The sequence below is a fragment of the Aphelocoma coerulescens genome, chromosome 5 (genome assembly GCF_041296385.1).
Source record: "Aphelocoma coerulescens isolate FSJ_1873_10779 chromosome 5, UR_Acoe_1.0, whole genome shotgun sequence".
Classification (NCBI taxonomy): Eukaryota; Metazoa; Chordata; class Aves; order Passeriformes; family Corvidae; genus Aphelocoma; species Aphelocoma coerulescens.
The window spans coordinates 20,692,034-20,705,716 of NC_091019.1; the positions used below are offsets into that span (position 1 = coordinate 20,692,034).

The following is a 13,683-nucleotide window of genomic DNA, read 5'->3' on the forward strand; positions in this document are numbered from 1 at the left end:
GGAAAAAAAAAAACCAAAGGGAAAATATTTGAAATAAATAAAGAGGCTAAAAATCATAAAAACCAACCTGGTGAAAAAATAGCATCACCAATCTTGCAGAAACAGGGAGTACTTAAAATGAGAGGTGGAGATGTGGTAAAAAAAGGTTCACTTCGAGTAATGATGGTGGTGGGGCTGGTGGTGGTCGAGGGGGTGGGGGTTACGCAGTTGTAGTTGGGGGTGCAGCAGAGCACGCGGATCTTGTAGTTGAGGCACATCTGGAATTTGCCCGTCTGGTCCGCGTTCTTGCACACCAGTCCAAAGTGGACGTCGCACTGCACGACCTGTCCCACCTCTTGGATGGCAACGTCGGGGTAGTCCTCTGCCCGGCACTCGATCTGCTTTGGCTGCTGGCAGACTCGCTTGCCGGCGGCGCGGATGTGCTGGTAGGTTTCAAAGTCTCCCTGGTTGGGCCCCGAGGAGGGGAAGTCGACGTCGAACCACTCGCTCCAGCTGCACACTTCGGGTTCACAGGGGGTGGGGACAGGGGGCGCGGTGGTGGAGGATGTGGTAGGCGGCGTTAGCGTGGGGCTGATGGTGCTGGTGGAAGTGCTGATTTCTGCGGAGGTGGGAGACGTGGTGCTGGAGATGTAGGGCGTGGAGGTGGAGGTGGTCACCGTGGTGGAGGACGGCAGCGTAGTGCCTGTGGTGGGGCTGGTGGTGGTCGAGGGGGTGGGGGTTACGCAGTTGTAGTTGGGGGTGCAGCAGAGCACGCGGATCTTGTAGTTGAGGCACATCTGGAATTTGCCCGTCTGGTCTGCGTTCTTGCACACCAGTCCAAAGTGGACGTCGCACTGCACGACCTGTCCCACCTCTTGGATGGCAACGTCGGGGTAGTCCTCTGCCCGGCACTCGATCTGCTTTGGCTGCTGGCAGACTCGCTTGCCGGCAGCGCGGATGTGCTGGTAGGTTTCAAAGTCTCCCTGGTTGGGCCCCGAGGAGGGGAAGTCGACGTCGAACCACTCGCTCCAGCTGCACACTTCGGGTTCACAGGGGGTGGGGACGGGGGGCGCGGTGGTGGAGGATGTGGTAGGCGGCGTTGGCGTGGGGCTGGTGGTGCTGGTGGAAGTGCTGATTTCTGCGGAGGTGGGAGACGTGGTGCTGGAGATGTAGGGCGTGGAGGTGGAGGTGGTCACCGTGGTGGAGGACGGCAGCGTAGTGCCCGTGGTGCTGGTGGTGGGGCTGGTGGTGGTCGAGGGGGTGGGGGTTACGCAGTTGTAGTTGGGGGTGCAGCAGAGCACGCGGATCTTGTAGTTGAGGCACATCTGGAATTTGCCCGTCTGGTCCGCGTTCTTGCACACCAGTCCAAAGTGGACATCGCACTGCACGACCTGTCCCACCTCTTGGATGGCAACGTCGGGGTAGTCCTCCGCCCGGCACTCGATCTGCTTTGGCTGCTGGCAGACTCGCTTGCCGGCGGCGCGGATGTGCTGGTAGGTTTCAAAGTCTCCCTGGTTGGGCCCCGAGGAGGGGAAGTCGACGTCGAACCACTCGCTCCAGCTGCACACTTCGGGTTCACAGGGGGTGGGGACGGGGGGCGCGGTGGTGGAGGATGTGGTAGGCGGCGTTGGCGTGGGGCTGGTGGTGCTGGTGGAAGTGCTGATTTCTGCGGAGGTGGGAGACGTGGTGCTGGAGATGTAGGGCGTGGAGGTGGAGGTGGTCACCGTGGTGGAGGACGGCAGCGTAGTGCCCGTGGTGCTGGTGGTGGTCGAGGGGGTGGGGGTTACGCAGTTGTAGTTGGGGGTGCAGCAGAGCACGCGGATCTTGTAGTTGAGGCACATCTGGAATTTGCCCGTCTGGTCCGCGTTCTTGCACACCAGTCCAAAGTGGACGTCGCACTGCACGACCTGTCCCACCTCTTGGATGGCAACGTCGGGGTAGTCCTCTGCCCGGCACTCGATCTGCTTTGGCTGCTGGCAGACTCGCTTGCCGGCGGCGCGGATGTGCTGGTAGGTTTCAAAGTCTCCCTGGTTGGGCCCCGAGGAGGGGAAGTCGACGTCGAACCACTCGCTCCAGCTGCACACTTCGGGTTCACAGGGGGTGGGGACGGGGGGCGCGGTGGTGGAGGATGTGGTAGGCGGCGTTGGCGTGGGGCTGGTGGTGCTGGTGGAAGTGCTGAGTTCTGCGGAGGTGGGAGACGTGGTGCTGGAGATGTAGGGCGTGGAGGTGGAGGTGGTCACCGTGGTGGAGGATGGCAGCGTAGTGCCCGTGGTGCTGGTGGTGGGGCTGGTGGTGGTCGAGGGGGTGGGGGTTACGCAGTTGTAGTTGGGGGTGCAGCAGAGCACGCGGATCTTGTAGTTGAGGCACATCTGGAATTTGCCCGTCTGGTCCGCGTTCTTGCACACCAGTCCAAAGTGGACGTCGCACTGCACGACCTGTCCGACCTCTTGGATGGCAACGTCGGGGTAGTCCTCTGCCCGGCACTCGATCTGCTTTGGCTGCTGGCAGACTCGCTTGCCGGCGGCGCGGATGTGCTGGTAGGTTTCAAAGTCTCCCTGGTTGGGCCCCGAGGAGGGGAAGTCGACGTCGAACCACTCGCTCCAGCTGCACACTTCGGGTTCACAGGGGGTGGGGACGGGGGGCGCGGTGGTGGAGGATGTGGTAGGCGGCGTTGGCGTGGGGCTGGTGGTGCTGGTGGAAGTGCTGAGTTCTGTGGAGGTGGGAGACGTGGTGCTGGAGATGTAGGGCGTGGAGGTGGAGGTGGTCACCGTGGTGGAGGACGGCAGCGTAGTGCCCGTGGTGCTGGTGGTGGGGCTGGTGGTCGAGGGGGTGGGGGTTACGCAGTTGTAGTTGGGGGTGCAGCAGAGCACGCGGATCTTGTAGTTGAGGCACATCTGGAATTTGCCCGTCTGGTCCGCGTTCTTGCACACCAGTCCAAAGTGGACGTCGCACTGCACGACCTGTCCCACCTCTTGGATGGCAACGTCGGGGTAGTCCTCTGCCCGGCACTCGATCTGCTTTGGCTGCTGGCAGACTCGCTTGCCGGCGGCGCGGATGTGCTGGTAGGTTTCAAAGTCTCCCTGGTTGGGCCCCGAGGAGGGGAAGTCGACGTCGAACCACTCGCTCCAGCTGCACACTTCGGGTTCACAGGGGGTGGGGACGGGGGGCGCGGTGGTGGAGGATGTGGTAGGCGGCGTTGGCGTGGGGCTGGTGGTGCTGGTGGAAGTGCTGATTTCTGCGGAGGTGGGAGACGTGGTGCTGGAGATGTAGGGCGTGGAGGTGGAGGTGGTCACCGTGGTGGAGGACGGCAGCGTAGTGCCCGTGGTGCTGGTGGTGGGGCTGGTGGTGGTCGAGGGGGTGGGGGTTACGCAGTTGTAGTTGGGGGTGCAGCAGAGCACGCGGATCTTGTAGTTGAGGCACATCTGGAATTTGCCCGTCTGGTCCGCGTTCTTGCACACCAGTCCAAAGTGGACGTCGCACTGCACGACCTGTCCCACCTCTTGGATGGCAACGTCGGGGTAGTCCTCTGCCCGGCACTCGATCTGCTTTGGCTGCTGGCAGACTCGCTTGCCGGCGGCGCGGATGTGCTGGTAGGTTTCAAAGTCTCCCTGGTTGGGCCCCGAGGAGGGGAAGTCGACGTCGAACCACTCGCTCCAGCTGCACACTTCGGGTTCACAGGGGGTGGGGACGGGGGGCGCGGTGGTGGAGGATGTGGTAGGCGGCGTTGGCGTGGGGCTGGTGGTGCTGGTGGAAGTGCTGATTTCTGCGGAGGTGGGAGACGTGGTGCTGGAGATGTAGGGCGTGGAGGTGGAGGTGGTCACCGTGGTGGAGGACGGCAGCATAGTGCCCGTGGTGCTGGTGGTGGGGCTGGTGGTCGAGGGGGTGGGGGTTACGCAGTTGTAGTTGGGGGTGCAGCAGAGCACGCGGATCTTGTAGTTGAGGCACATCTGGAATTTGCCCGTCTGGTCCGCGTTCTTGCACACCAGTCCAAAGTGGACGTCGCACTGCACGACCTGTCCGACCTCTTGGATGGCAACGTCGGGGTAGTCCTCTGCCCGGCACTCGATCTGCTTTGGCTGCTGGCAGACTCGCTTGCCGGCGGCGCGGATGTGCTGGTAGGTTTCAAAGTCTCCCTGGTTGGGCCCCGAGGAGGGGAAGTCGACGTCGAACCACTCGCTCCAGCTGCACACTTCGGGTTCACAGGGGGTGGGGACGGGGGGCGCGGTGGTGGAGGATGTGGTAGGCGGCGTTGGCGTGGGGCTGGTGGTGCTGGTGGAAGTGCTGATTTCTGCGGAGGTGGGAGACGTGGTGCTGGAGATGTAGGGCGTGGAGGTGGAGGTGGTCACCGTGGTGGAGGACGGCAGCGTAGTGCCCGTGGTGCTGGTGGTGGGGCTGGTGGTGGTCGAGGGGGTGGGGGTTACGCAGTTGTAGTTGGGGGTGCAGCAGAGCACGCGGATCTTGTAGTTGAGGCACATCTGGAATTTGCCCGTCTGGTCCGCGTTCTTGCACACCAGTCCAAAGTGGACGTCGCACTGCACGACCTGTCCGACCTCTTGGATGGCAACGTCGGGGTAGTCCTCTGCCCGGCACTCGATCTGCTTTGGCTGCTGGCAGACTCGCTTGCCGGCGGCGCGGATGTGCTGGTAGGTTTCAAAGTCTCCCTGGTTGGGCCCCGAGGAGGGGAAGTCGACGTCGAACCACTCGCTCCAGCTGCACACTTCGGGTTCACAGGGGGTGGGGACGGGGGGCGCGGTGGTGGAGGATGTGGTAGGCGGCATTGGCGTGGGGCTGGTGGTGCTGGTGGAAGTGCTGAGTTCTGTGGAGGTGGGAGACGTGGTGCTGGAGATGTAGGGCGTGGAGGTGGAGGTGGTCACCGTGGTGGAGGACGGCAGCGTAGTGCCCGTGGTGCTGGTGGTGGGGCTGGTGGTCGAGGGAGTGGGGGTTACGCAGTTGTAGTTGGGGGTGCAGCAGAGCACGCGGATCTTGTAGTTGAGGCACATCTGGAATTTGCCCGTCTGGTCCGTGTTCTTGCACACCAGTCCAAAGTGGACGTCGCACTGCACGACCTGTCCGACCTCTTGGATGGCAACGTCGGGGTAGTCCTCTGCCCGGCACTCGATCTGCTTTGGCTGCTGGCAGACTCGCTTGCCGGCGGTGCGGATGTGCTGGTAGGTTTCAAAGTCTCCCTGGTTGGGCCCCGAGGAGGGGAAGTCGACGTCGAACCACTCGCTCCAGCTGCACACTTCGGGTTCACAGGGGGTGGGGACGGGGGGCGCGGTGGTGGAGGATGTGGTAGGCGGCGTTGGCGTGGGGCTGGTGGTGCTGGTGGAAGTGCTGATTTCTGCGGAGGTAGGAGACGTGGTGCTGGAGATGTAGGGCGTGGAGGTGGAGGTGGTCACCGTGGTGGAGGACGGCAGCGTAGTGCCCGTGGTGCTGGTGGTGGGGCTGGTGGTGGTCGAGGGGGTGGGGGTTACGCAGTTGTAGTTGGGGGTGCAGCAGAGCACGCGGATCTTGTAGTTGAGGCACATCTGGAATTTGCCCGTCTGGTCCGCGTTCTTGCACACCAGTCCAAAGTGGACATCGCACTGCACGACCTGTCCCACCTCTTGGATGGCAACGTCGGGGTAGTCCTCTGCCTGGCACTCGATCTGCTTTGGCTGCTGGCAGACTCGCTTGCCGGCGGCGCGGATGTGCTGGTAGGTTTCAAAGTCTCCCTGGTTGGGCCCCGAGGAGGGGAAGTCGACGTCGAACCACTCGCTCCAGCTGCACACTTCGGGTTCACAGGGGGTGGGGACGGGGGGCGCGGTGGTGGAGGATGTGGTAGGCGGCGTTGGCGTGGGGCTGGTGGTGCTGGTGGAAGTGCTGATTTCTGCGGAGGTGGGAGACGTGGTGCTGGAGATGTAGGGCGTGGAGGTGGAGGTGGTCACCGTGGTGGAGGACGGCAGCGTAGTGCCCGTGGTGCTGGTGGTGGGGCTGGTGGTGGTCGAGGGGGTGGGGGTTACGCAGTTGTAGTTGGGGGTGCAGCAGAGCACGCGGATCTTGTAGTTGAGGCACATCTGGAATTTGCCCGTCTGGTCCGCGTTCTTGCACACCAGTCCAAAGTGGACGTCGCACTGCACGACCTGTCCCACCTCTTGGATGGCAACGTCGGGGTAGTCCTCTGCCCGGCACTCGATCTGCTTTGGCTGCTGGCAGACTCGCTTGCCGGCGGCGCGGATGTGCTGGTAGGTTTCAAAGTCTCCCTGGTTGGGCCCCGAGGAGGGGAAGTCGACGTCGAACCACTCGCTCCAGCTGCACACTTCGGGTTCACAGGGGGTGGGGACGGGGGGCGCGGTGGTGGAGGATGTGGTAGGCGGCGTTGGCGTGGGGCTGGTGGTGCTGGTGGAAGTGCTGATTTCTGCGGAGGTGGGAGACGTGGTGCTGGAGATGTAGGGCGTGGAGGTGGAGGTGGTCACCGTGGTGGAGGACGGCAGCGTAGTGCCCGTGGTGCTGGTGGTGGGGCTGGTGGTCGAGGGGGTGGGGGTTACGCAGTTGTAGTTGGGGGTGCAGCAGAGCACGCGGATCTTGTAGTTGAGGCACATCTGGAATTTGCCCGTCTGGTCCGCGTTCTTGCACACCAGTCCAAAGTGGACGTCGCACTGCACGACCTGTCCCACCTCTTGGATGGCAACGTCGGGGTAGTCCTCTGCCCGGCACTCGATCTGCTTTGGCTGCTGGCAGACTCGCTTGCCGGCGGCGCGGATGTGCTGGTAGGTTTCAAAGTCTCCCTGGTTGGGCCCCGAGGAGGGGAAGTCGACGTCGAACCACTCGCTCCAGCTGCACACTTCGGGTTCACAGGGGGTGGGGACGGGGGGCGCGGTGGTGGAGGATGTGGTAGGCGGCGTTGGCGTGGGGCTGGTGGTGCTGGTGGAAGTGCTGATTTCTGCGGAGGTGGGAGACGTGGTGCTGGAGATGTAGGGCGTGGAGGTGGAGGTGGTCACCGTGGTGGAGGACGGCAGCGTAGTGCCCGTGGTGCTGGTGGTGGGGCTGGTGGTGGTCGAGGGGGTGGGGGTTACGCAGTTGTAGTTGGGGGTGCAGCAGAGCACGCGGATCTTGTAGTTGAGGCACATCTGGAATTTGCCCGTCTGGTCCGCGTTCTTGCACACCAGTCCAAAGTGGACGTCGCACTGCACGACCTGTCCCACCTCTTGGATGGCAACGTCGGGGTAGTCCTCTGCCCGGCACTCGATCTGCTTTGGCTGCTGGCAGACTCGCTTGCCGGCGGCGCGGATGTGCTGGTAGGTTTCAAAGTCTCCCTGGTTGGGCCCCGAGGAGGGGAAGTCGACGTCGAACCACTCGCTCCAGCTGCACACTTCGGGTTCACAGGGGGTGGGGACGGGGGGCGCGGTGGTGGAGGATGTGGTAGGCGGCGTTGGCGTGGGGCTGGTGGTGCTGGTGGAAGTGCTGAGTTCTGCGGAGGTGGGAGACGTGGTGCTGGAGATGTAGGGCGTGGAGGTGGAGGTGGTCACCGTGGTGGAGGACGGCAGCGTAGTGCCCGTGGTGCTGGTGGTGGGGCTGGTGGTGGTCGAGGGGGTGGGGGTTACGCAGTTGTAGTTGGGGGTGCAGCAGAGCACGCGGATCTTGTAGTTGAGGCACATCTGGAATTTGCCCGTCTGGTCCGCGTTCTTGCACACCAGTCCAAAGTGGATGTCGCACTGCACGACCTGTCCCACCTCTTGGATGGCAACGTCGGGGTAGTCCTCTGCCCGGCACTCGATCTGCTTTGGCTGCTGGCAGACTCGCTTGCCGGCGGCGCGGATGTGCTGGTAGGTTTCAAAGTCTCCCTGGTTGGGCCCCGAGGAGGGGAAGTCGACGTCGAACCACTCGCTCCAGCTGCACACTTCGGGTTCACAGGGGGTGGGGACGGGGGGCGCGGTGGTGGAGGATGTGGTAGGCGGCGTTGGCGTGGGGCTGGTGGTGCTGGTGGAAGTGCTGATTTCTGCGGAGGTGGGAGACGTGGTGCTGGAGATGTAGGGCGTGGAGGTGGAGGTGGTCACCGTGGTGGAGGACGGCAGCGTAGTGCCCGTGGTGCTGGTGGTGGGGCTGGTGGTGGTCGAGGGGGTGGGGGTTACGCAGTTGTAGTTGGGGGTGCAGCAGAGCACGCGGATCTTGTAGTTGAGGCACATCTGGAATTTGCCCGTCTGGTCCGCGTTCTTGCACACCAGTCCAAAGTGGACGTCGCACTGCACGACCTGTCCCACCTCTTGGATGGCAACGTCGGGGTAGTCCTCTGCCCGGCACTCGATCTGCTTTGGCTGCTGGCAGACTCGCTTGCCGGCGGCGCGGATGTGCTGGTAGGTTTCAAAGTCTCCCTGGTTGGGCCCCGAGGAGGGGAAGTCGACGTCGAACCACTCGCTCCAGCTGCACACTTCGGGTTCACAGGGGGTGGGGACGGGGGGCGCGGTGGTGGAGGATGTGGTAGGCGGCGTTGGCGTGGGGCTGGTGGTGCTGGTGGAAGTGCTGATTTCTGCGGAGGTGGGAGACGTGGTGCTGGAGATGTAGGGCGTGGAGGTGGAGGTGGTCACCGTGGTGGAGGACGGCAGCGTAGTGCCCGTGGTGCTGGTGGTGGGGCTGGTGGTCGAGGGGGTGGGGGTTACGCAGTTGTAGTTGGGGGTGCAGCAGAGCACGCGGATCTTGTAGTTGAGGCACATCTGGAATTTGCCCGTCTGGTCCGCGTTCTTGCACACCAGTCCAAAGTGGACGTCGCACTGCACGACCTGTCCCACCTCTTGGATGGCAACGTCGGGGTAGTCCTCTGCCCGGCACTCGATCTGCTTTGGCTGCTGGCAGACTCGCTTGCCGGCGGCGCGGATGTGCTGGTAGGTTTCAAAGTCTCCCTGGTTGGGCCCCGAGGAGGGGAAGTCGACGTCGAACCACTCGCTCCAGCTGCACACTTCGGGTTCACAGGGGGTGGGGACGGGGGGCGCGGTGGTGGAGGATGTGGTAGGCGGCGTTGGCGTGGGGCTGGTGGTGCTGGTGGAAGTGCTGATTTCTGCGGAGGTGGGAGACGTGGTGCTGGAGATGTAGGGCGTGGAGGTGGAGGTGGTCACCGTGGTGGAGGACGGCAGCGTAGTGCCCGTGGTGCTGGTGGTGGGGCTGGTGGTGGTCGAGGGGGTGGGGGTTACGCAGTTGTAGTTGGGGGTGCAGCAGAGCACGCGGATCTTGTAGTTGAGGCACATCTGGAATTTGCCCGTCTGGTCCGCGTTCTTGCACACCAGTCCAAAGTGGACGTCGCACTGCACGACCTGTCCGACCTCTTGGATGGCAACGTCAGGGTAGTCCTCTGCCCGGCACTCGATCTGCTTTGGCTGCTGGCAGACTCGCTTGCCGGCGGCGCGGATGTGCTGGTAGGTTTCAAAGTCTCCCTGGTTGGGCCCCGAGGAGGGGAAGTCGACGTCGAACCACTCGCTCCAGCTGCACACTTCGGGTTCACAGGGGGTGGGGACGGGGGGCGCGGTGGTGGAGGATGTGGTAGGCGGCGTTGGCGTGGGGCTGGTGGTGCTGGTGGAAGTGCTGATTTCTGCGGAGGTGGGAGACGTGGTGCTGGAGATGTAGGGCGTGGAGGTGGAGGTGGTCACCGTGGTGGAGGACGGCAGCGTAGTGCCCGTGGTGCTGGTGGTGGGGCTGGTGGTGGTCGAGGGGGTGGGGGTTACGCAGTTGTAGTTGGGGGTGCAGCAGAGCACGCGGATCTTGTAGTTGAGGCACATCTGGAATTTGCCCGTCTGGTCCGCGTTCTTGCACACCAGTCCAAAGTGGACGTCGCACTGCACGACCTGTCCCACCTCTTGGATGGCAACGTCGGGGTAGTCCTCTGCCCGGCACTCGATCTGCTTTGGCTGCTGGCAGACTCGCTTGCCGGCGGCGCGGATGTGCTGGTAGGTTTCAAAGTCTCCCTGGTTGGGCCCCGAGGAGGGGAAGTCGACGTCGAACCACTCGCTCCAGCTGCACACTTCGGGTTCACAGGGGGTGGGGACGGGGGGCGCGGTGGTGGAGGATGTGGTAGGCGGCGTTGGCGTGGGGCTGGTGGTGCTGGTGGAAGTGCTGAGTTCTGCGGAGGTGGGAGACGTGGTGCTGGAGATGTAGGGCGTGGAGGTGGAGGTGGTCACCGTGGTGGAGGACGGCAGCGTAGTGCCCGTGGTGCTGGTGGTGGTCGAGGGGGTGGGGGTTACGCAGTTGTAGTTGGGGGTGCAGCAGAGCACGCGGATCTTGTAGTTGAGGCACATCTGGAATTTGCCCGTCTGGTCCGCGTTCTTGCACACCAGTCCAAAGTGGACATCGCACTGCACGACCTGTCCCACCTCTTGGATGGCAACGTCGGGGTAGTCCTCTGCCCGGCACTCGATCTGCTTTGGCTGCTGGCAGACTCGCTTGCCGGCGGCGCGGATGTGCTGGTAGGTTTCAAAGTCTCCCTGGTTGGGCCCCGAGGAGGGGAAGTCGACGTCGAACCACTCGCTCCAGCTGCACACTTCGGGTTCACAGGGGGTGGGGACGGGGGGCGCGGTGGTGGAGGATGTGGTAGGCGGCATTGGCGTGGGGCTGGTGGTGCTGGTGGAAGTGCTGTGTTCTGCGGAGGTGGGAGACGTGGTGCTGGAGATGTAGGGCGTGGAGGTGGAGGTGGTCACCGTGGTGGAGGACGGCAGCGTAGTGCCCGTGGTGCTGGTGGTGGGGCTGGTGGTGGTCGAGGGGGTGGGGGTTACGCAGTTGTAGTTGGGGGTGCAGCAGAGCACGCGGATCTTGTAGTTGAGGCACATCTGGAATTTGCCCGTCTGGTCCGCGTTCTTGCACACCAGTCCAAAGTGGACGTCGCACTGCACGACCTGTCCCACCTCTTGGATGGCAACGTCGGGGTAGTCCTCTGCCCGGCACTCGATCTGCTTTGGCTGCTGGCAGACTCGCTTGCCGGCGGCGCGGATGTGCTGGTAGGTTTCAAAGTCTCCCTGGTTGGGCCCCGAGGAGGGGAAGTCGACGTCGAACCACTCGCTCCAGCTGCACACTTCGGGTTCACAGGGGGTGGGGACGGGGGGCGCGGTGGTGGAGGATGTGGTAGGCGGCGTTGGCGTGGGGCTGGTGGTGCTGGTGGAAGTGCTGAGTTCTGCGGAGGTGGGAGACGTGGTGCTGGAGATGTAGGGCGTGGAGGTGGAGGTGGTCACCGTGGTGGAGGACGGCAGCGTAGTGCCCGTGGTGCTGGTGGTGGGGCTGGTGGTGGTCGAGGGGGTGGGGGTTACGCAGTTGTAGTTGGGGGTGCAGCAGAGCACGCGGATCTTGTAGTTGAGGCACATCTGGAATTTGCCCGTCTGGTCCGCGTTCTTGCACACCAGTCCAAAGTGGACGTCGCACTGCACGACCTGTCCCACCTCTTGGATGGCAACGTCGGGGTAGTCCTCTGCCCGGCACTCGATCTGCTTTGGCTGCTGGCAGACTCGCTTGCCGGCGGCGCGGATGTGCTGGTAGGTTTCAAAGTCTCCCTGGTTGGGCCCCGAGGAGGGGAAGTCGACGTCGAACCACTCGCTCCAGCTGCACACTTCGGGTTCACAGGGGGTGGGGACGGGGGGCGCGGTGGTGGAGGATGTGGTAGGCGGCGTTGGCGTGGGGCTGGTGGTGCTGGTGGAAGTGCTGAGTTCTGCGGAGGTGGGAGACGTGGTGCTGGAGATGTAGGGCGTGGAGGTGGAGGTGGTCACCGTGGTGGAGGACGGCAGCGTAGTGCCCGTGGTGCTGGTGGTGGGGCTGGTGGTGGTCGAGGGGGTGGGGGTTACGCAGTTGTAGTTGGGGGTGCAGCAGAGCACGCGGATCTTGTAGTTGAGGCACATCTGGAATTTGCCCGTCTGGTCCGCGTTCTTGCACACCAGTCCAAAGTGGACGTCGCACTGCACGACCTGTCCGACCTCTTGGATGGCAACGTCGGGGTAGTCCTCTGCCCGGCACTCGATCTGCTTTGGCTGCTGGCAGACTCGCTTGCCGGCGGCGCGGATGTGCTGGTAGGTTTCAAAGTCTCCCTGGTTGGGCCCCGAGGAGGGGAAGTCGACGTCGAACCACTCGCTCCAGCTGCACACTTCGGGTTCACAGGTGGTTTTTGAATATGCTGTAGTTTTTACTGTTGTGCTGCTTATCAGTGTTGTAGAAGTTGTTTGTTTTTGAGGTTTTGTAGTTGGTTTTGATGTTATTTTTGTATGGATGTAGTCTGTTTTTGGTTGGATTGTTGATTTACTTGTTGTCTTGTGTTTTGTTTGGAGATACGGTGTTGTTGGTGCTGTTTTCGATGATGTACTTGAAAACACTGTAGTTGGTTGTGTGGTTGTACTAAGATTTTCAGTGGTTGTTTCGCATGGTACTGTTATATTTCTGCAGCATTTAAATCTTATTTCATAATTATAGCAGATGGGTGGCAGCTGATCTTTATTGTAACATTTTAACCCTTCTTCTGTGTTACACATTATGTGTTGCTCCAGTAGAGGATATGGTGTATTAGGGAACCTCACTGCTCTACATTCCACATCCTCTCTCTTTTCGCAGACTTTGTACCCGTTTTTTTTAATGTTTTCAATCGTATCAAAATCTCCGTCATTGTAACCTGATCCTGGATAACTGACATCATACCATCTTGACCAGTAACATTCTTCTTTAAAACAAGGAGGAGTTGTTAAAGGAGATGTGGTGACTGGTGTTGTCACTTTGGTTGTGGTTGTTGTTTCTTCAGTAGTTGAATGCATGAATGTTGTACTTTCAGAAGTTGTAACTGAGTATGTTGTTTCAGTTGATGTTTCTGTCAGAGTTGTAGCTGGAGTTGTGAGCGGGGTTGATGTGCTGAAAGGTGTTGTTGATGAGCATGGTACAAAGACACAGCAGAGGATTCTGATTTCATAATTGTTGCACATTGTTGAAATTTGATCCTTGTTGTAACATATAAGCCCTTGTGTTGTACTGCATTCTACTTTTTGGCCAAGGTCTTTCAGTGGTATATCAGGAAACTTTTCTGCTCTGCATTCTACAGCCCGTGGGGCTTTACAGACTTCATAACCTTTCGCTCGTAAATCATCAAAAGTTTCAAAATCTCCCCCATCATAGCCAGGGGTTTGTAGACTCCCGTCATACCATTCTGACCACTCACAGACTTCATGAACACATACTGATATAGTTGGTGACGCTGAAGGAGAAAAGGAAGAGATCACAAAACTAAGAATAAATTCCTGCAGATATTAGCTTGTTTTTTTATTTTAAATTGACTGACCATTTTCCTAATGTAATTTTTCTTTCATTATGCTCCTGTAGTGCATCAGTTTATTATATGTATAATTTAGTATGTTGTAGAAGCAAAAACCCATCACCCAGCTATTTAATGTACTGACATGCTTGGAACTGTCACCCTCAAAGAGAATACTAATTATGTGTTACAAGGTGCTGAAATAAGGCTCGGGTCTAATTTATACACTATGGGGAAAAAAAAAAAAAAGTCTCACTTGTTTTGCATTTGGTTCAGGGTATTTGCTTTGGTTGTATCTATCTTTCTGCAGTATATACTAGTCTCTCTGGAATGTATTGAAATCAGTGGAAAGAGTAATGCTTAGTTTATGCATCAAGATCCATAGCTACCTTTTCCTTCCAAATCAGTTTACTCCTCATTGCACTGTCTTTGCTCCTCTATTTCAAGCATCCCTACTCTTTGTATTT

The 13,683-nt window shown here is 60.5% G+C and overlaps 1 protein-coding gene across 1 annotated transcript in view; it reads right to left on the reverse strand.

Annotated features, from left to right (window-relative positions):
• MUC5AC (mucin 5AC, oligomeric mucus/gel-forming) overlaps positions 1-13,683 on the reverse strand; it is a 49,328-nt gene that overhangs the window by 12,581 nt on the left and 23,064 nt on the right. The window contains exon 31 of the mRNA XM_069018732.1: positions 68-13,159. Within this exon, the coding sequence (XP_068874833.1) occupies positions 68-13,159 (13,092 nt within the window). The remainder of the gene's footprint in view (positions 1-67; positions 13,160-13,683) is intronic.